Consider the following 21229-nt stretch of genomic DNA (forward strand, 5'->3'; position numbering starts at 1 on the left):
CCTGCACACTGGGAGGTTTTAGAATGATGGCTGGCTCCACTTCACCCCCCAGATATTGTGGTTTAATTTAGAAAATAACTGAAGAATTTGGGTAGTGCTACTCTGAATAACATTTATTAATATTACTTAAAATACTTTAGAGAAAGAATTCTAAGTGAGGGAAGTACAACTTCAATAAGAAAGCGATTTTTAAGTAGACTGAGATAAATCATGAAATACCGAAGTTTAAAAAACATTTAGTTTTATTTCAGCCATATCAGGTTATCCATGAGCTGTGAAAAGCTACGCTACTTGATAGTAAACCCACCAGTTCTATATACTACTTTGTAAGCTGGACCTCTAGTGTTCACATACCTTAAATCACTTATCTTTTGTGCCTTAAGGAAAAAAAAAATACCAGAAAAGTTGTATCTGTCACATATATAATACAACCTATGGTCATTGTCACATAGTCGGGAATTTTCGCTTTGTAGGGGCCATCGAAGGTAACCAATGCTCTATTCTTCAACGTCCTCCTCCCTCCCCCCCCTTTAATAAGTGAAAGGATGCTACAAGAAAGCAAGCATTCAAACCATCAAAAAATAAGACAAATTATTTTGAGATATTTTTAAAAAATCTTGACAAGGGAATAAAAGGACCCTTAGGCCTGTAGGGCACAGAACTGCTGGAACACAGCCAGGATATGCGGGTCTAACTCGGCAGTGAAGAGCAGGTTCTCCAGGGTCACCATGTATTGCTGGATTATTTGGTGATGCTGTGGACACAGAAAAGGGGAGGTTTAGGTCAGGAAAAAGACCACTTGAGCAGCCTGTTCCTGTTGTGGAACGAATGGGAAGGGGTAAGAGAAAAAAAGTGGTTATACTTGATAGGAAGGATGGGCTCCTGAAAAGCTCCAATGTTAAGAAAATGTAGAGGAAAAAAAAAAAAAAAAGGCAGGGAGAATGTTCAATAACTTAGAAACAAAGTAGCCAGAACTGGATTTGAATGTAAACATAATTCATGCTTCAGAGCAGCCTTCCAGACGCAGCTGGGCCCCTACTGATGAGGACAAGACAGTAGGACTCTTTAAAGGGAGCCCAGACAGAGACCGGCCTAAGATTAAAAACAATCCAGGAAAGAGGATTAAAACTATGGTTGCTGAAACATGAGAAAAGATACTTTGCAGTATTTTCCTTTTACTGGTTAGACATTTAAAATTTTCTTTTACAAAAACATGAGAGATCACTGGCTAATTCTCTACTAACTACTCCACAAAACAAGAAACCCAAACTTCATTTTATCTGTCAAAAATAAATAGCTCATCTGTCTCACTGAAAGTCTATGACTTGTTGAGGCTCTGTGGGGGGTGGGGGAGGTCAGAAAATGAGTATCTTTTGAGGGCGCCTGGGTGGCTGTAGGACTCGCACATACAGAGACTTCTACAGGCGTGGAGAACAGCAATTCCTAAATCGGCGTGCTGGAGGACCCATTCGAACCTAAATACTCTGATGAGCCATTGCAGGAACAAATGGACAGTAAAAGGGCCTTATAGGTACTACAAAACCTCCTGACAAATCTGACCGTTTTTTAAAATGGAAAATTCTTGGGGCTGAGAACAGTGATGGTTATTATCTAACCAGAGTTTCCCACAAACCTGTAAGAAGATCTGCTGGAGCCTCTCTATACAGTTCTTGTACCACGGGGTTAATACGCTGGTCCCATCAGTCTCGCATCGTACTAAGTGCTCGGTCAAGATCATGATAAAACGCTGGAAAGGGGGTACAAAGTTAAAGCAGTGTTACAGGAAGCATTTTTCTACTTCAGAAAACAATCACATTTTTGACCAAGAGACCTCAAAGGCATTCCTGTTCCACTTGGTCTTCGTGGTGTGTATCACCAACTTCCCTAAGTCAATACATGCTGTCAGTCTAGAAACACAGACCAGTGCTAACATGAGTATATCCTTTTTTTCAGTACACGAACAGCTTTAATATCCAGATTACTATGCTTTTCTCAGCATCTGTTTTTAAGGACCTAATCAGAAATGTAGGTATAAAATGATCAACAATTGGGAATAACTGAATAGAGAGAGGTACTTAAAGCATCCTCGCACAGTCTGAGAAATGGTCCTGTAAGAACACTAGGCGAACACCGCAGACTGGGGGGTACACATGGTTACCTTCAGGTAGTGAACTTTTACTTCCTTTGTAAATTTTTGTATTTTAAAGTTTTATAAGTGATTTTTACAATTAAAAAATTTTTGAAGGGCGCCTGGGTGGCTCAGTGGATTAAGCTGCTGCCTTCAGCTCAGGTCATGATCTCAGGGTCCTGGGATCGAGTCCCACATCGGGCTCTCTGCTCGGAAGGGAGCCTGCTTCCCTCTCTCTCTCTCTGCCTGCCTCTCCATCTACTTGTGATTTTTCTCTGTCAAATAAATAAAATCTTTAGGAAAAAAAAAATTTTTTTTGAAATCTAAAGAAATATTTAGATTTTTTTTTTAAACCTATCAGTGTCCCAAGCCAAGATACCTGGAATATGACGAGGAAGAGGTTCTTCTGTTCACTCTGAGCAGATTCCACTTTTTCCTGCAATCTTTCTATTTGTTCCTCCAGAGCCCCATCTTTCCTATCACTGCTTCTGTCATCATCGTCACTTCGCTGCAGGAGGCACAGGAACAAAAGGAAAATGCCATTTTGAATTCTAGTATACTAAACCTCATTAAGGAAGGGCAAGGGTGTTCTTGTGTCTGGTCGAGGCCACTTGAAGGCTGGTATTCTAAGGTGAAAGTACTCTGCTCCCCTAAATGCACACACATACCCCAACAGTCCTGGGGCACTTATCCAGGCCAGGGAAACTTCGGGGCAACTGTCTTGGATGACAGCAGGTGGGCATGTCTGCATTCCCAGCAGAAGTGAGTTATAGGACAACCCATTCAGGGAGGAAGTGTGTGTCACATTTTTCTTCCATTCAAAATGAAAACAGCTTTAATTAAGCTCTACGGAAAATGTAGATTCTTGTTACTCACCATCATTATGTTTATGCATTTGCTGTGAACCCTGAACCACTGCTTAGGGAAGGACAGGGTTAGGTTCTTGGGAGCCTTGTAGCTTGTATCTGTCACCTGATCGATATGTAACCTTATGTGTGTTTCTGTTTGAAGATCTCTTAATATGTTTTACAAATAATTATAAACACAGTTCTTTATACTCAAACACTGCCTGAGAAGGACTGAACGTCTTCCGGACCCTGAGTAATGGGACCATAGGTCTCTCTGGCTTTCAGCCTCACAAGAATGTCTTACGAATCCACAAACTGAGCTGCTCTGCACAGCACTACAGCTGTTACCTGAACACTTGATGGAAGAGCCTCAGGGACAGATCAGTGGATTCCCTTTTTCTGGATATAAGATGAGGATGTTGATTTTGAACCCTGACCTCATGGCGAACAGCACTGCCCCTGCCGGCCAAATGAAGCTCATCTGACCCATGTACTTTTGCCATCAGACACACCACAGCCTCCCTGCACTTAGCAACACTAGACAGCATTTCAGCCCTATGCTTCAGGGCCATGTTCAACAGTGAAATCACCAAAAAAAGCTCAGATGTGGCACTAAATACACCCTGAAAAGGATACCTTTTTAAAATAGCATGAGACCTGGGGCGCCTGGGTGGCTCAGTGGGTTAAGCCGCTGCCTTCGGCTTGGGTTGTGATCTCAGGGTCCTGGGATCGAGCCCCGCATCGGGCTCTCTGCTCAGTGGGGAGCCTGCTTTCTCCTCTCTCTCTCTGCCTGCCTCTCTGCCTACTTGTGATCTCTCTCTGTCAAATAAATAAATAAAATTAAAAAAAAAATAGCATGAGACCTGAAACAAGAAGGCAGCGTACTGCCTTGTTCAATCTTATCTGAGAACAAGCCCACTGGACAACACGAGTTTTTCACTGCTCTGTATGTCTGAATGACTGGGAAAGCACTAGGAGTATAGATTTTGAGGGCACAAATTTTAGCAAGTTTGCAAAAACAGAACCTGCAAATAATGATAGCATAGTCTTTTAACTCTGCCACTGCTCATTCAACAAAATTGATGGCCAGTACAACAGACACATGAAAAAGTGCTCCATATCACTCGGCATCAGGGAAATACAAATCAAAACCACAATGAGATATCACCTCACACCAGTCAGAATGGCTAAAATAAACAAGTCAGGAAATGACAGATGCTGGCGAGGATGCGGAGAAAGGGGAACCCTCCTACACTGTTGGTGGGAACGCAAGCTTGTGCAACCACTCTGGAAAACAGCATGGAGGTTCCTCAAAATGTTGAAAATAGAATTGCCCTATGACCCAGCAATTGCACTACTGGGTATTTACCCTAAAGATACAAACATAGTGATCCGAAGGGGCACGTGCACCCAAATGTTTATAGCAGCAATGTCCACAATAGCCAAACTATGGAAAGAACCTAGATGTCCATCAACAGATGAATGGATAAAGAAGATGTGGTATATATACACAATGGAATACTATGCAGCCATCAAAAGAAATGAAATCTTGCCATTTGCGACAACATGGATAGAACTAGAGCGTATCATGCTTAGCGAAATAAGTCAAGTGGAGAAAAACTATCATATAATCTCCCTGATATGAGGAAGTGGTGATGCAACATGGGGGCTTAAGTGGGTAGGAGAAGAATCAAAGAAACAAGATGGGATTGGGAGGGAGACAAACCATAAGTGACTCTAAATCTCACAAAACAAACTGAGGGTTGCTGGGGGGAGGGGGATGGGGAGAAGGGGGGTGGGGTTATGGACATTGGGGAGGGTATGTGCTTTGGTGAGTGCTGTGAAGTGTGTAAACCTGGCAATTCACAGACCTGTACCCCTGGGGATAAAAATATGTTTATAAAAAATAAAAAATTAAAAAAAAAATTGATGGCCAGTGAAAAGACCAACTGTGCTTTCCAGTCCCATACATTGCTCTATGATCCTTTCAACAGGAACCCCAGAGAGACAGCTTGCCAGGCCTGCATACAGTTTGAGAACCTGCTCATCCCTGCAATGATTTAGAAATGGCTCCGACTACATATAATAACTCAAAGGAGACTGTTCAAAATTCTGCTGGCAACGACAGGCTCAAGACATCCCTGTTAAGCTTGAACAACTCCCTTCCAGCTCACCCTGAAGAACTCAGAACATTCACAGGTGTTGTCTTTTTAATTTAGCGGTTAGATGACTTCCCCAGTGTCACAAAGCTAGTAGGTGGCTGAGCCAGAACCCAACTCCAGGGATCTTACGGACCAAGGTCCTTTGGTCCTTTGAGCAAGAAGGCAGGCATCACCAGCCCTGGAAAGCCTATTTCCTTCTAGATAACATGCTGTTGATAAGGCCCCATCTGTGATGGTCTTCTCCCTTTTTAGCAAAATTATCAAAGCCCCTCTCTGTTTTTACAGAATTCTGCTTTTGTCCCTAATGTAGCACCTATTATGGGGTCTGCCTTATTATGTTGTAGGCAACTGGGTAGATGCTGGTTTTTTCCTAACAGCACACCAAGGTTAGGATCGAAGTCTACTACCTGGTAGACCTTTCTGTAGGGAGAGAAATGTTACATCAGTCTGTCCTGTCCATCACAGTAGCCACTAGCCATACATAACTACTGAGCACTTGAAATGGTGTTGGGGTGACTGAAGAATTTTAAATCGCTCTTCATTTTAATTAACTTAGTTACATGTAGTTAGCAGTTACTGTGTTGGACATCACCGATCTAGAGAACAGTGTGACATAAAGGAAAGGCCCTGAGACTTGACAGGCCTGGATCAGATCCTAAGCTGTGTCATTTACTAACCATGCAAGCTTAAGCAAGTTACTTAAGTTCTCTGAGCCTCAATTTGGACATGTATAAAATGGGGATGACACCATTTACCTTGCAGTATTTTAAGTTTGTCAATGTGCGTTTATATGTGATACATACATGTATGTATGTATGTATGCATGGAGACTAGCACTTGAAACTGCTATATGTTCATGTAAGTCATTAAATTTGTTTCCACCCAATCTGGTAAATATGCTGCGACAACACTGGAAAATACTGTTAGTAAAAATACTAGTAGTACTATTCTGTAAAATCGTGGAACGCAGCTCACTACTTCCACCCAAAATGGCGAACCATACTTAGGGATATCAGAAGGGCTCTATAAACTGGGGAATGATGGCCCATCCCTCCCCACAGTACAGGGAAGAGGTACACAGTCTTCTCCCTGTCCCCTCTTGCACCACTTATTAGAAGAAATAGAAGTGTCCTCTTTCCTTCTCTGCCTTCCCCTCTGGGAAGGCAAACAAGCTGATCCAGAAAGAACAAGAGAAAGTCAAGGTTTGTGGCTTCCTTCCAGGTTCATCACAGTGTGGCAGCAGGGAGCAGCACACCCCCAGGTCCATCCTCTCCCTCTACTTCTGCAACAGTCTGTGTAATCTGGCCTCAGAAAAAAAGGAAGTTCCTATCAAGGTAATGAACTTTGAATATTTTTAAGAGTTTCTGGCATATTTTCTTTGACCATTTACGAATTGACATAAAGACTTACCCGTTTGTGTTGCCTTGCGAGTTTTTCTTTCGCCTCTTCCAGCTCTTTCTGGATTTTGAGAACGTGTTTGTTCATCTTACGAATCGTGGAGTGCAAGATTTCCCAAACAAATAATCTTAAAGTAACACAGTGTTTAGTTAATGTATGTTCAAGTACACTTAAGAGAAAATAAGATCTCTTAGCTCTTATAACCTACTCATGCTGGAGGTCTTCTTAATAGGCAGAATTGGTCCTATTTCTCCAGCAATACTTAAAACTTTTTTGTATTATAAATTGTGCAAACATCTGTCTCTACCCATTAGACTCAGGTAAGCTTTTTGAAGGCAGTACTGGGTCCTTGTCATTTTTATTTCCACCCCCTACTAGAATGCATAAAAGGTATGTGTATGTACTCAATGAAGTGAAATGGCAAACTAGAAAAATATATTTTTTTATATTTATATATTTTAAATATATATTTTTTATTTTATGTATTTATATAAATATAAATATATATATATATTAAAAACAAAAATGTATTTTCTCTCTTCTAAATTTAAACATTATGTATTGGAGTTGTCTCAAAATGGAAACCTAATCTGAGGCTCATTTCACATGCTTTAAGCTACTTAACTATAGCATATATTCAGCCAATTCTCTGGAACATTTAAGAAACTTACTAGTTCACAATAGCTATCAACTGCTGGGCTTTCAAGAATGAGATAAATTGGGCGCCTGGGTGGCTCAGTGGGTTAAGCTGCTGCCTTCGGCTCAGGTCATGATCTCAGGGTCCTGGGATCGAGTCCCGCATCGGGCTCTCTGCTCAGCAGGGAGCCTGATTCCCTTCCTCTCTCTCTGCCTGCCTCTCCGTCTACTTGTGATTTCTCTCTGTCAAATAAATAAATAAAATCTTAAAAAAAAAAAAAAAAAGAATGAGATAAATTTTACGTGTCCGGTTCTGTATCCGCAAACTGCTCAAGCATGGTCACTTTGTAGGTGCTTTAAAACGTTTGTTGTATAAATAGTTTATTTTTTGAAGCAATGTCTTAACTATATCTGTCTATGAACTAGTTCTTCCTAACCCCAAGATAAAGCGCAGAAGAGGACTTCCCTCTAAACATTTTGACTTGGATGAGGACAGTTTCAGTGCAAGATAATAAATCAGCCAGTCATCAAACCCAGTCAAGAGCATTAGTGGACAGGGCGTAAGAGCATAATACTTCAGCTCTGGAAGGGGTGGTAGGGAATGCTTTGCCGAGTTAGGAATCCTTGAGCTTAGGTTCAAGAAGTGCTGGAGCTTTTGAGCCTGTTACCCATTCAAGAATGCCCGTGTTTGAATTCTGACTCTGACTCTGCTTGGACAAACTACTTAAACACTCTGCAGCACTTTCCTGTTTTGTACAATATAGATACTGTAACCCCCTCTATAGTGTGGGGTGAGGATAATGGCTACCAAATAACCTGGGCGATCAATTTTATGAGAGTTTGCAAATACGAGAAATGTCATTGTCTTCCTTTATGAATGCCAATTTGGCTGATATGGTAACTTTAAATCAAACCCTTCCACCCTAACAATTAAGTTCATTTCAGACCAGTGTCCTCTGCAATACCAAATACAATGAAGAGGATAAAGGCTGTGTGGATTTTTTGATCTTTATAAGCCCTATTCCTTTATTTCCTGTTTTGAGACAACTCCTACTGTTCCAGTCCCAATCAGTTTGAAAGCCTATGAACTCACCTCATAAGTAAGAACCAAGCTTAATGAAAAGTCTCTTCCTGTAGGGCAAACGGGCCTAGAATGAATCTTCTGCATTAAATCTAGGTTTTTTGTGACTGAGGTGAGACACCCTACCCTCCCCACGGGCACTCAGGTGCCCATCAGACTTTGCTCAGTCCCTCTGTGATGTGTCCTTACTCCACCTGACTTTGGTTCCGCATAGCTCCTGGAATACATTCAGGTCCCCAGTTGCGCTGGAACCCTTCCCTATATCCCACTGTCTAGCTCAGACCCTGACACACAACCTGGTCTTCCCTACCAAGTCTGGATCCTTTATCAGCAATTCTACTTGTCTGGCTGGGTCCTGATTTGATTTACATGTGTGTCCTTAAGAGACACTGCAAAACTGCCTGGCTGTGTATTCACACTGTCCAGGAATCTTTTGCCAAGCCCAGTCCTACCAGATTGGACCATCGGTACATTAATGATGTCTAAGCCAGAATTTGGAGCTCATGTATGAGACCAAATATAAGTCAATTCTTAAAGAATACAAACTTTGTAAAATAATCCACACTTACCTAGTAAAGTCTCGAGATAGTTCTGAAGAGAAGATCCAATTTGCCACTGCAGCACAGTCAACAATCTGTGTACGGATCATCTTATCTACTAGTACAGCAATCATCTACAATGAGAAAACAGCTACTAGGGTAAATCACACTTATATGGAATCCCGCCCATGCTACAAAACCAAAATACAAAGTCTGAAATTCATTTTCAGTGGTTATGGAACAGATCAGTTTGATCACTGGGTCTTAAGCTTTATTCTGCTTTATGCTTGGCTCCGGTACTTACTATAAGACAGCAAGAGAACTATAATGCCAATAAAAATGGAGCAAAAAGAAAAACTGTTAGTGGTAACACCTAAAATTTTTTGAAAATATTAGAGAATACCAAAATATATAAACTCAGCTGAATCATTAAATTAAAAAATCTAAGGATGTTTTATTATAAAAAAAGTGTCAATATATTCAATTTATTTTAATGCCTCTTTAAAACCTATAGTATGAAAACAGTAACTTGAGTTTTGAGAAATCCGGAGCTTGTTTGTAGAAATTGGGTAGACTTGACAGCTATTTCCTTACCCAAGTGTTAGACTCTTCTAAACAACAAGCATTCTTACTACATATTTAAAAAATGTGCTGAGATATTATAGTCCAAAACCAAATCATATACTTGCTCTTGAATGAATGAATCAAATACCATGATTTCTACAGCCTTAAAAAAACAGACTCAAATTTCATGTTTTAAAACAACGGTATTAATTGCCTTATTTTTATACCTATACAATCAGAGCCTCAACATGTCTAATTAGAATTTTTACCTGTGGATGGTTCCTCCAGACCTCAAACATAACTCTCAGAACATGTAACTTTCCTTCATCACTCTCAGCTAGGGTTTTGAAGACTTCATGAAACCTTTTGACAGTGGGGGTAAAAAAAATACCACATAAAAACTTATTCATTAAGGATTTTAAGTTTTTCAAAGTTTTTTTGATGCTACTCAATTTACAGTGTAATACATAAATACAAAATAACTGAATGTTAACCATTAAGGAAATAAAGGGTATGATTAGGAATTTATGGTTTGTATGAAGTTTGCCACAAATCCTAGATTTTCGATACACCACTGTTAGCCAAGGACTATAGTTAACTGTGTATCTAAGACTAGGTGAGTGCTAACGAACCGTCTCCAAACTCAGGTGAAGTATCCTGCCTGCACTTTCTGGGGGAACCCTGCAATAGAGACGTGAAGTTGAGATGGTTGAGCAGCCCAGTTTCTCTGCTCAGCTGGAGAAGTATCTGTATGTTCTTCCTGCTTCTGCATTGTCTGAGGAGTTAGAAAGCTCTGTCTTCAGTACCAACTTTTGGGTCACTCCCCAAAATGTAGCTGGCTCGATTTCTGCTTACCTTCCTCTAGGAAGATGTTTAGACAGGGTGGGAGCTTCTTGACGATATACAGGATTGTCCTATGGACCCAGGTTTCTCACTAGTTTCTCTAAAAGTCTACCTGAAAATAGGTACCTGCCATGTATATAGCAAACTGTCCATACGGACTGACAGGAGCCAAACAGGATGTTAGTACTACAAACCAGAACCACTGTATTGAAGTATGTGATGATACTATTAAGATCTTCATGTTCAACAATTTTAGCTAAAAATTACTATACCACTGGTGTACACCAAGCAACGTTCCGAACCCTCAAAATAGAGTACGTGTTCTTGTTGCACTTACTTTGCAAGAGCACTAAAGGAGTGGCTGAATGATTTGGCTGCCAAGTGTAGCAGAGTCTGTACAAAGACCTCGATTTTCAAAGGGTTAAAGCTGAATCCTTCATCTGAAAAATATTCCACAGTAAGAAAGCTAGAAAATTTAAGTATAGCAAGTCCTTGGTCCGTCACCTAGAGTGCTAGATGGATGGCATGCTCACATTCAGGCATTAAGTCAGATGCGTCAGTCATTTCTCTGCATACCGATGAAACAATAAAAGATCACTGCTGATTTCAAATTCTCAAAATATAAAACTAAGCATAATCTTAATTCTTAGTTTTTTGGGATTGTTTCCCTAATTCTTTTATATGATCCATTTCTTTTACAGATACAACATAAACTTTGTACATATCTCTCTGTATGGTGGCAAAATAATATATTAATAAAAAATTCAGTAAACACTTAAGTTAAATCTGTCTTAAGATGTCTGACAACGTCTGAATTCACGACCATCATTTCAACATCTGCTTTCTAATTATATCTTCTATCATAATACAAATTTCTTATAAAAATCCAAACAAAATCCTAATAGTAAGTAACCCAAGGGCCATTCATGTTTTATTTTGATTAAATCATTTACTATGCATGGGTCCTTATGTAAATATCTAACAAAAATTTTTCCCCGAAATGTCACCTAGTTGTCCTAGTAGGCTTTTTACCTGTTTTACTGATTTGTCTCTTCTGGTGCCAGTATCACATTATTCTAGCTACTGCAGTTTTCATGATATCTTTTAATAAATGATAAGGCAAGTCCCTCTCATCATTTTTTGACTTGTTCATTTACTGATTCAGGTAAACTTACAGATCTTTTTGCCTATTTTGCCACTCTTGCCCAGAGAAAAACCTAGGGTTAGGGTTGGAATTACATGGTACCTACTCAGTATGTGTTGAACATTCTTATTATAATTGTTTAAAAACTGGTGAAAAACTCAACTTTATAATTCACCAAGTCCTCCCATTCAGGAACCTCTCTAAAGTGAAACGGGAAATGTTTAAAAATTTCTAAATGGTAGCAGCATATTTTATGTTGTGTTTAGTTTCTAAACTGAACATTAGCTGTCATAGGGAAGTGAGGTCTCACTTTACGTAATGGAGAAAGTAGCTGGGTTCTAGGAACCGCAGACACTGAGCAGGCCTTTGGTTAGGAGCAGCTGTTGAAAATTCAGAGGAGCTCACATTCTGCCTTCTTTCTATGCTGTGAGCCGGCCTGGGCACAGCGCCCCTGAAGAAGTACTCAGTCCTCTTACCGTCATCATCCTCCTGGTTAGGATTTGGCACATCTTTCAGAATGCTGAAGATTTCATCATTGGTTGCTTTACTTTTAAAGGCAACAGCTAAACAGAGGGCAACTGAGTGTCCAGGAAGAGAATCTAAGCACAGAATGGGGAAGAGGGTAGATCAAGTTTTAAGACTGTTCTTGTAAATAGTTAAATAACTAAGAAACTTCCATGACTGTCCTTTGACAGTCCTCAAATCCCTAGGCTTTTATTAAGCCAAACATCTGAGACTCGATGTATTCCTCTCATTTTGGTTAGTGCCCCTTCTTCCTCCTTTTCCCTAAGACAGTGACAAATAAGTTTGAGTCTGAACAGGGGAAGGCCGTCAGTTTGATAGGTTTTTTGCTTTTGTCTTTTGCTGAGGCCATACACTTGCATCTGTATAAGCCAGATGCTCACAGGCTGTGACTCCATGTATTTAATACTATTAGTTATCTGTTGAGTCCTTAATTGTATAAAATTTGCACTAATATATACTGTATGGCATCACTAGGGCAACTGCAAATCTTAACATAAGGCTGACAAAGGGGTAACAAATAAAATGACAATCCTGACATAGAACAGGAGTTGCTAAGCATTTTGAATGAAGTCAGTTACAATAGGTCACATGTGCTGTGTAGCTTTTCTTTGGAAGTGGGAGAGAAAATAGTGGAGAAACAGAAAATTCCAACACTAAAGGGTCGACATTGTACTGGAGAACCAAGGCAGTCACAAAAATAGTAGCGAGAGCAACACAAAACTGGCTTGATAAAGGTTAGTATTCTTTGGAGAGGAGCTTGGGCCAGACCCTAGAGAAAGTACAGGAACTAAAGAGAGAAAGGGCTTTCCAGACTGAGGTTAATGGCACAAATAAAGGCAAAACCGAGAACCATGAGACCAGAATAAATAAAAGAGGAAGTGGCCTGGCTGGAGCAGGAGTCCACTTGGGAAGAAGTGACAAATGGCACAGTAGAGACAACTGTTAGGAGGGCTTTAACTATTAGGCTTAGCTGCTTCTATGGGGAAAAAAGAAAGCTCAACATTCAACGGAAGTTTGAGCTCTTGCTATCAAAGACTACCTTATGGTTCTCTGGCCAGTATAAGGCAGAGCTCAGAACTCCACACATGCGTGTGCTGCCGCATTAACTTTGCTCTGGCAGGAAAGCAAAGTGGGATGAGTCAAAGTGGCTTGGTTAGTAGGGATGGATGTGAGTTGGGGCTCTACCACTCAGAAGCCATTTCACTCTGGCTTCACCTCTCTGAACAGATTCTTCATTGTAAAATTGGTATAATAAACACACTAATTCTCAGAGCTGCCTCAAGGATTAAGTGGCATAGTGGCAAAGGAAATGTACTCAGCATTGGGACCAACAGAGTTCACTTTAAGGAAAACAGGTGTAGTGTGAGGTGGAGGTGGAGAACGAGGGGCGCAGGAGAAGGCAAAGGAGGGGAGTAAGTTTCAAGATGTAGGAACTGCCACACACCATGAAGTGGGAGGCTCACAGAGGAGCCATGTGCAGTGCCATCTGCGAAGACTCCGCACCCAACTCTCTACCAGCGATCACCAATGCAAACCTTACCTTCCTTAAGCATAAGGCACAAAATGGCATATCACAGTATAGGCGCTCTGACTCACAGCGTAATCTCAGACATGAGGTAACCAAAAAGTAAGAAAACTGTATTTAAGAACTGACTTCTAGAGGCATGTTGCTGGTCAAAATACAGTCAATGTGCACCTGTGTTCCCACACCTGAACGGGTACCACACGCTAATCAATTCAGATAATCTCTACCACCGTGACAGATACACTCATTTTAATAAGTTCTGGCTCTACATTCAACTCGCTATACTTAGCACCATATTTAAGATAATCTCATGGATATAACATTATAAAAAATATTAAGGAAAAAAACTTACAAGCCAATAAGTAAACCATGAATCTTTAAAATGATGACAGGGCAAACAAACAGCAACTAGTATTTCAAACAGACAAAATATAAACCCAAGAAAAGAGAAAGTTCACTTTTTCTACCTTAAATAACTGACTTCAGAGAATACTGGTATCAGTATGTTTAAAAAAGACAACGGGATGAATTGTATTCTATTACTTACTGCTACTTTCATCTCCGTACTTGTAAATGCAGGTTGGGTTTGCAGGACATAGAGCTGAGAAGGTAGGAGGAACAATATCTAATATACGCTGATGATAAGACAACCTATAATACAAATAAGAGCCTCAGGAAATACTGTTCATCAGTTCCATTATTTGGTAACCTCCAATTTACCAAGAAAAGTCCCATCTCCAACACCCTGGACTCAGCTGACAGCCAAGAAGCCAAAGGGGAAAACAAGTCCTTTAAGCTTTTGTCTATGACAGCATACTGAAACTCAGGCCTTCTTCAAAACTTACTGGTTCACAGTGAGGGGAAGCCTGGTGACCAAGGAAGTGGAGTGGTACTGGGGTAGGGTGGGGAGAGGGGAGTCTCCATGATGGAAACACTGATTATACTGCAGCAAATAAATGTATTATCAAGGCTAGTGGGAGCCAAGTTTTCTACTGCCTGAGAAGGTATTTACAAATTATGGCAAAGGAAAGGCTAGAAAAAAATGAAGTAGAGTTGGAGGGATACACACACCTTAGTCAATATAAAAAGTTGTGTGTGTGTGCATAAATGTATATACTATCTTTGTCCATCCCAAGAACAATGAGCACAGTAAGTGTCCAGATCTTGGTTCCTAAATACTATACTTCACTATTAAGAACTTGGGCTCCATGCGGGGTGCCTGGGTGGCTCAGTTGGTTGAGTGTCAGACTCTTGATTTTGCCTTAGGTCATGAGCTTAGGGTCCTGGGATTGAGCCCTATGTTGGGGTCGAGTCTGCTTGTTCCGCTCCCTCTGCCCCTCCCCCTTGCTTGTGCGTGCTCACGCGTGCATGTGTGTGCTCTCTCTCAAATAAATAAAATCTTAAAAAAATCAAAAACAGAAACAAAAAACTTGGGCTCTGTGACTAGATGATTCCAGGGGAGGGGTAAGGAAACACAAGTTGAGCCTGGTACAGCTTATGCCAAATAAGGAAATGCTTAATGAATGGAGGGGGACGTTAAGAGGGGGGAAAAAAAAAAAGGACACAGGAGGCACAAGAGACTCCGCAGTAAACAAATCAGGGGCAATTTAGGCATCAAAATTATTAATGACAGCAAGAGATTATATTATAACTCACTGAAGAAAACAGAAATCCATTAGTCCCTATTGGATATATAAACACAGGACTAAATAAATATATGGGTGAAAAAGGATACTACCTTCTTACAGGAGAATACCAACTAATAAATGTTGGGAAAAAATGGAAAAAGAATCATTACTTGGCAGTCATCACAGTGGTGGCAGATAAAAGTAGCTGTCAGTAGACATCTGATACAGAACAGAATAGGAGTATGATCTCAGGATATCTCCCACAAAATATTAATCAATCACAAAGGGAATAATGGTGAATTTAAGGTGGAGAAGTGTGGCAGCCACTGACACGACCAGTGCCCAAGGTTAACATTTCCAGGGGTGGGGCTCATGTGGCCCTCGATGTGATGCATGAGGAACACTACCAACGATGCAAGTCCTGAGTCTGGTCAGGAACACACGTGAGGGCAACTCAAGAAAGAAAGGCCTAGATTCTTTTAAAACATGAAAGACAGGAAAGAGTAACTGGTCAAGTGAGGAACATGAAGGGAATGACAACTAATTGCTACTCATGTGCTCCTGATGGGATTCTGGCCCAGTAAAGGCAAAGACATTATGGTGATGGGTTGGCAAGGTTTTGTCTGTGGGCTGGGTGGCCGTATTCCTACACTACAGCCGGTTTCCTAATCTGGAGGACTGCATGCTGGCCATGTAGAAGTGTCTTTGTTTGGGGGAAAGATACAATGGATTCTTAAAGGGCAAAGGGCCATCACCTCTGCAGCTTGTCTTCAGAAGGTTCAGAAAAAGACCAACGTGATGGGTGTGTACACACAGAGAAGGGAAAAAGCAGTGAACATGTGAACAAGTGTGAAGTGTTAACAACTAGGGAATCTAAATGAACAGGATACAATGTTCTTTGCACTATTTTGGCAACTTTCCTAAAATATGAAATTATTTCAAAGTACATTTGACAAAAAAATATTGGCCTAATTCACATACAATCCAGATGGCATGGCTGCTTAATTTTTTTTAGCCTGAATCTTCACTAAAGACTGAAAGGGAAGAGAGGCAGTACTTGGATTCAAAAAATGATATTCTGGACATACATCACACATGCAAAGAAGAGACACTCCCCCCCTCTGCCATAGAAATGAGGAGAACTAAGTTAAGGAGAAAACACAAAGAACTTACCTCATACATTTTTCTAGAACTTCTCTTACAAACTTTGGTTTGGGACTTTCAGGATCTTGAGTAAGACAATCTGACCTAATGAGAAAATGGTAGTTTTATAAGCCCTTACACATAATCTGCACTTACACCTAATGTGTACTTAGCCATAATGAATTTCCTTGTGCCTACTAATTCTTTCATTTCACACACACACACACACACACACGTATAACAGAAATAATTATTTCAGACCGTGTAGGAGATTGCTTTTATGTTATAGCTTTAAATATTAAGTTTTCTTTATTATGACAGACTGCAGCGAAAGGAACGATAAAACATACCACCACTTACCAATCTTCCCAGCTCCAACGGAACTGGAAGTTACTTAGATGATGGGAAAACCAATTAATAAACCTATAGAGAGAAGTGGGCAGAGGGTGTGGGGGAGAAGGAAAAGGATGAATGGTTGCACTTTGTAACAGGAACTTATATAATCCTTCAGACAAATAAAACCCTACTTTATAGGGTTAAATGAAAAGCATATGCCCCTACCAAAGCTGTATCTTCTGCTGTCACTTAGCCTTTTCTCTATAAATCCTAAAATTCATCTTCTTCCCAAAATAACAGTCCCCTATTTCACTCCTTGTAATAGTACTATCCTTTTTAAGCAAATAACAGATGTGAGTACCTGTTTTGTGCCAGGCACTATATATACACATGTGTGTATATGTGTATCTATCTATCTATATTTGAAATCTCACAATAACTTTCAAGTAGTGTACTATTTCCCCCCATTTCACTGACAATGAAACAGGCAAAAGAAAAAAGATGAAAGGAATCGCATATAAAACATTTTACAAGTGGCAGAGCCAGAGTGTAGTTTCTCATCACATTATACCCTTTTTACCACAAACAAAATATACCCCTCTTTTCCCCTAAAAATATTGATCTAACTAGCTAGAAATCACCTTAGTATACTAGTATACTTAGGATACACAGTATGATGCTGTGAAATTTTAAGAGCCAAATATATATCTGCTGAATTTCAAATGGCATAAATGTGATATCCAACACAACTCCTAGTTTTATTAATTAGATTGGGAGAAAAAAATCAGAAGACGCTTTCTTAAAGCATGTCCCTTACAGATATGTAATTGCAATCACTGAAATTACTCAGGATAATAGGTGTGACATACAACAGTGCTTACTGATAAGTTCAGATATGCAATCTGAACAATGGAATGAAAGATCATGGTGACTGGGAAATGTTCAGGACCTGTCCTGATCTGATCTGGGAAACTGACAGAGGTAAGAAAGAGCACCGAGGGATAAAGGTGGTATACAGGCCTCCCCCAAAGGCAGTGAGGCATGTGATTACTACTCCTCTAACAGTCCAATATGGTCTTTTATATAAACTGAGTTTTCGAGGTCTAGTTATGCAGAAACTATTTTAGAAGCAGATACTATCTACAAACAAAAATAATATATTTATACATAACAAATATACAGTATTAGATTCTGCTTCTGCATAGGTGATAGTTAATATAAAGCCCATTTTAAAAGCTTTCATGTCCAGTTACAAAGGAAAAAGTATAATTATACCAAAGCACCAAACAAGTAAACAATGAATGAAATTAAAACCTCAGCATGGCCATCATTTCATACTGAAAGCTGTACTAGAAAGCATAATGTTACATTATGAGTTTTATTACTATACAGAAGATTATTTGGGGGAGGCAAGAAAGAAAAATCAACTTAGAACTTCTAAAAAGGCAAATGTTTTACTGACCAAAATTTTTTGTACGTACAGGGAGTAGAAGCTGCTATCCATCAGTAGAGGAAATAAGGCAGTTACTGTACCTGTCCACACATGTAGTGTTCATCGTGTCCAAACGCATGTATAACATTTCAGTTGCCTGTGCAAGCTGTGAATTTGAGGATAAGGAAAACTACTCTCCATCCTCTTTCAAAATAAGTTGTGATAAAAAAAACAAGATTTCTTAGAAGTCTGTATAATGACTAATAATGCTGAGCATCTTTTCATATAATTGATTTTTTAAAAAAACATCTGAGTTACCAATGATGTACAATAAATCGGAACTGCATACACCCATAAAATAAACACAGTGAATATTTCCATCACCTCTCCTCTAAACTCTCCCCAGGCTCCTTTGTAGTCCTTTCTTCCCCTCCTCCCCTGTGTCTGCAAGCAAATAGTGGTCTGCTGTCACCGGGTCACTTTGCATTTTCTAGAATTCTGCATAAATGAAATCATATAGTATAAATTCTTATTTGGCAACTTCTATTTGCAATTCATTCAAACTGTTGCCTGCACCAAAAATTTGCTCCTTTTATTCCTAAGTAGTATTCCATTGTGTAGCTATGACAAATGTGTACATTCACTCATGTACTGATGGATATTTGGGTTGTCCCATTTGGGGTTATTATAAAGTTTCTATGAACATTAATGCCCATTAATGTTTCTATGGACATTAATGTAGCGTAATGTGCTTTCATTTCCGTTAGGTAAATTCCTAAGAATGGAATGGCTTGATTGTGTTTAATGTATGTTTAAACATATGTTTAACTTTTGAAGAAATGGCCAAACTTTCCATGAAGTGATTTAAACCCACAGTAAGAAATATTTAATAATCTTTTAAAACCAGGCCAAAGAGAGTAAGTTTAAAAGCAAAGAGAAGGATACAACTTGGGGAAGAGAGCCGGGCTGAAGTTTGCACAGCTCGATGAGCAGCGTTGTGTACATCACATCAATGTGCGGGGGAGCTGGCAGCTGAAACAGCTCTGCAAAGATCACCTACAAAAGAATCATGAGTCAGAACTCAATTCAACCAGGACCTTTGTACTTTCATCAGAAAGACCTCAACATTCTAAACGTAAACTCTAACTCCATGGCATTCATAATGAAAAAATAATTACTTAAAAAATAATTACAAAATGAAAATTTCGTCTTTCTGTAACTCAATCAAATAAGAATAGGCAAAAATTAATGCTTATTTGATACTGCCAAAGAACTGTGCAATTAAATTCCAACTCTGGAAGTATCAGAGGTGATTCAGGCAGGTGGTCCATCAGGGTGTCATTCCTAGAAGAGTAAAAACTCTCACTAGATTTTTGAGAACAGGAACTGAGGATATTCCAGGCTGCTACTTAAAAACTGGTACCTGGCCATCTCTTTGGCAGTCAAGATTTCTTTGCCAAGATTGTTGTTCAGAAACTTGTTTCTACCCTCCCTATATAATTCATGGACCACCTATCTAGAGTCTAAAGCCTGGTCTGCATTCTTTCTTTTCACTGCCATCTCTCTGTAGTTCATTCTGATGAATTTTTACATGTTTTGCAGATTTGAAAACATGACTTATATTTTGCATTTCAAGAGATGTGTCAGTGAGTCAGGTTCATAGTCTAAACATACCCTCAAGTTGTATAAAGACAGGACAAATGCAATATTTCTAAGAAAGCACACAAATGCATTATGAATAAAAAGTCAATCTGTAATATATCATAACTATGCTCACTTTCATGAGTATTTTAACACAAAGGAATAATGCAATCAACAATCTGACTCACACATATGTCAAGTGAAAACACTGTTTTTTAGAACAGAAATCTCTACAAGGTGTTCAACTCTACTACTACTATCACCCTTCTTCTGCATGACCTAATATGGGGTCAAAAGCATAATTTCTTCTTCTTACTTCCAAAAACAATGGGCTTTTTTGATTTCTAGGAATAAATATTCATACTTATCCCTACCTTGTGATACAGAGAATATACTAGTAAAGAGTATGCTAGCAATAACAGGCCAGATAAGCACAATTAAGGATAAGTTATTTGCTTAAGATAATACAATATTTTATTTATTTTTTAAAAATATTTTATTTATTTATTTTACAGAGAGAGGACACAAGCAGAGGGAGTGGCACAGGGAGAGGGAGAAGCAGGCTCCGTGCTGAGCAGGAAGCCTGATATGGGGCTTGATCCCAGGACTCTGGGATCATGATGTGAGCCATAAGGCAGGTGCTTAACCGACTGAGCCACCCAGGCACCCCAATAATATAATATTTTAAAGTATTCAAGCCAATTATACATCTGAGAAGTGGACACAATGTACTGACAGGACTGGAGGTAACTTACACTATCCATGAATGAAGACATACTATATAATTTATGGGCAACACAAAATTCCATTTGGTTCAACCACCTCTTTTCACTTTACTAACATGGCTAACAGAGCACCAAAACCAACAGCAATTTCCTTGCTCCTGTGTTACTTTTCAGTACCTGACAAGTTGCAAGGGAAAAAAAAAAGCCAAGAGTCCTTTACACTTTAAAATCAGCAGAAAGATTCTGAAATTTAGAAACATGCTCCATGTGGAATGCATACCTCAACTATATGGTAGTTCAAGGGGATCTTGTTCTTCCCTGGATAGCTCACCAGCTGTGCAGCGCTACAAAAAAAATGTAAGTGAGGTTTAATAAGTATACAAAGATACAAAAAATATCTATATATATATATATATAGATAGATAGATAGATAGGTATCTCTATATATATGTATCTCAAACAGGCAACTCTAAAAGCAGCGCATTTGGATTTAAGGAAAAGAAATCTTTCCTGAAATGCTCTAGATTTCGTACTTCACTTAATTACAGCACACATTACTTTGTTTATCACAAGGAAACTCTTTAATGCAGCCCCAAATCCTTGAAAGATCAAAAAGAGTATATTCAAATCTACTAACTTTGAAAGTGTTAATAGGGTAGACCACTCCAAAAATACTAAAAATCTTTCACCTTTCCATCTTAAAATCTAAACCAAAACTTTCCAAGGCTCAAGGAAACACTAAAAATAAACTTTTCCAAAGCATGATATCTAAATGCTAGAAAGCTATTAATATTCTTTTACTCTCATAGCATTTATACCAAAACCAGTTGATTCCAGTTAGTCTGTCCATAGCAGATGTCAAATATCCACACACAAAAGCTATCATGTGCACATTACTATAAAGCACCACAGTGTTATGAAGCAGCCAGAG

General features: G+C 39.3%; 1 protein-coding gene across 4 annotated transcripts in view; it reads right to left on the bottom strand.

Moving 5' to 3' along the window:
• Positions 1–224: 224 nt before the first annotated feature.
• Positions 225–21229, bottom strand: part of NCBP1 (nuclear cap binding protein subunit 1) — a 41088-nt gene continuing 20083 nt past the window's right edge. For all 4 annotated transcript variants that reach the window (XM_032306617.1, XM_032306619.1, XM_032306618.1 and 1 more), the window contains 14 exons: positions 20579–20642; positions 18878–18988; positions 18034–18098; positions 16525–16587; positions 16195–16269; positions 13941–14044; positions 11820–11942; positions 10537–10639; positions 9626–9719; positions 8823–8926; positions 6549–6663; positions 2508–2636; positions 1634–1747; positions 225–754 (listed from right to left, as the gene is read on the bottom strand). In XM_032306617.1, the coding sequence (XP_032162508.1) occupies positions 641–754; positions 1634–1747; positions 2508–2636; positions 6549–6663; positions 8823–8926; positions 9626–9719; positions 10537–10639; positions 11820–11942; positions 13941–14044; positions 16195–16269; positions 16525–16587; positions 18034–18098; positions 18878–18988; positions 20579–20642 (1378 nt within the window). In that variant the 3' untranslated portion in view covers positions 225–640. The remainder of the gene's footprint in view (positions 755–1633; positions 1748–2507; positions 2637–6548; positions 6664–8822; positions 8927–9625; positions 9720–10536; positions 10640–11819; positions 11943–13940; positions 14045–16194; positions 16270–16524; positions 16588–18033; positions 18099–18877; positions 18989–20578; positions 20643–21229) is intronic.

The sequence above is a fragment of the Mustela erminea genome, chromosome 12, assembly GCF_009829155.1.
Source record: "Mustela erminea isolate mMusErm1 chromosome 12, mMusErm1.Pri, whole genome shotgun sequence".
Classification (NCBI taxonomy): domain Eukaryota; kingdom Metazoa; phylum Chordata; class Mammalia; order Carnivora; family Mustelidae; genus Mustela; species Mustela erminea.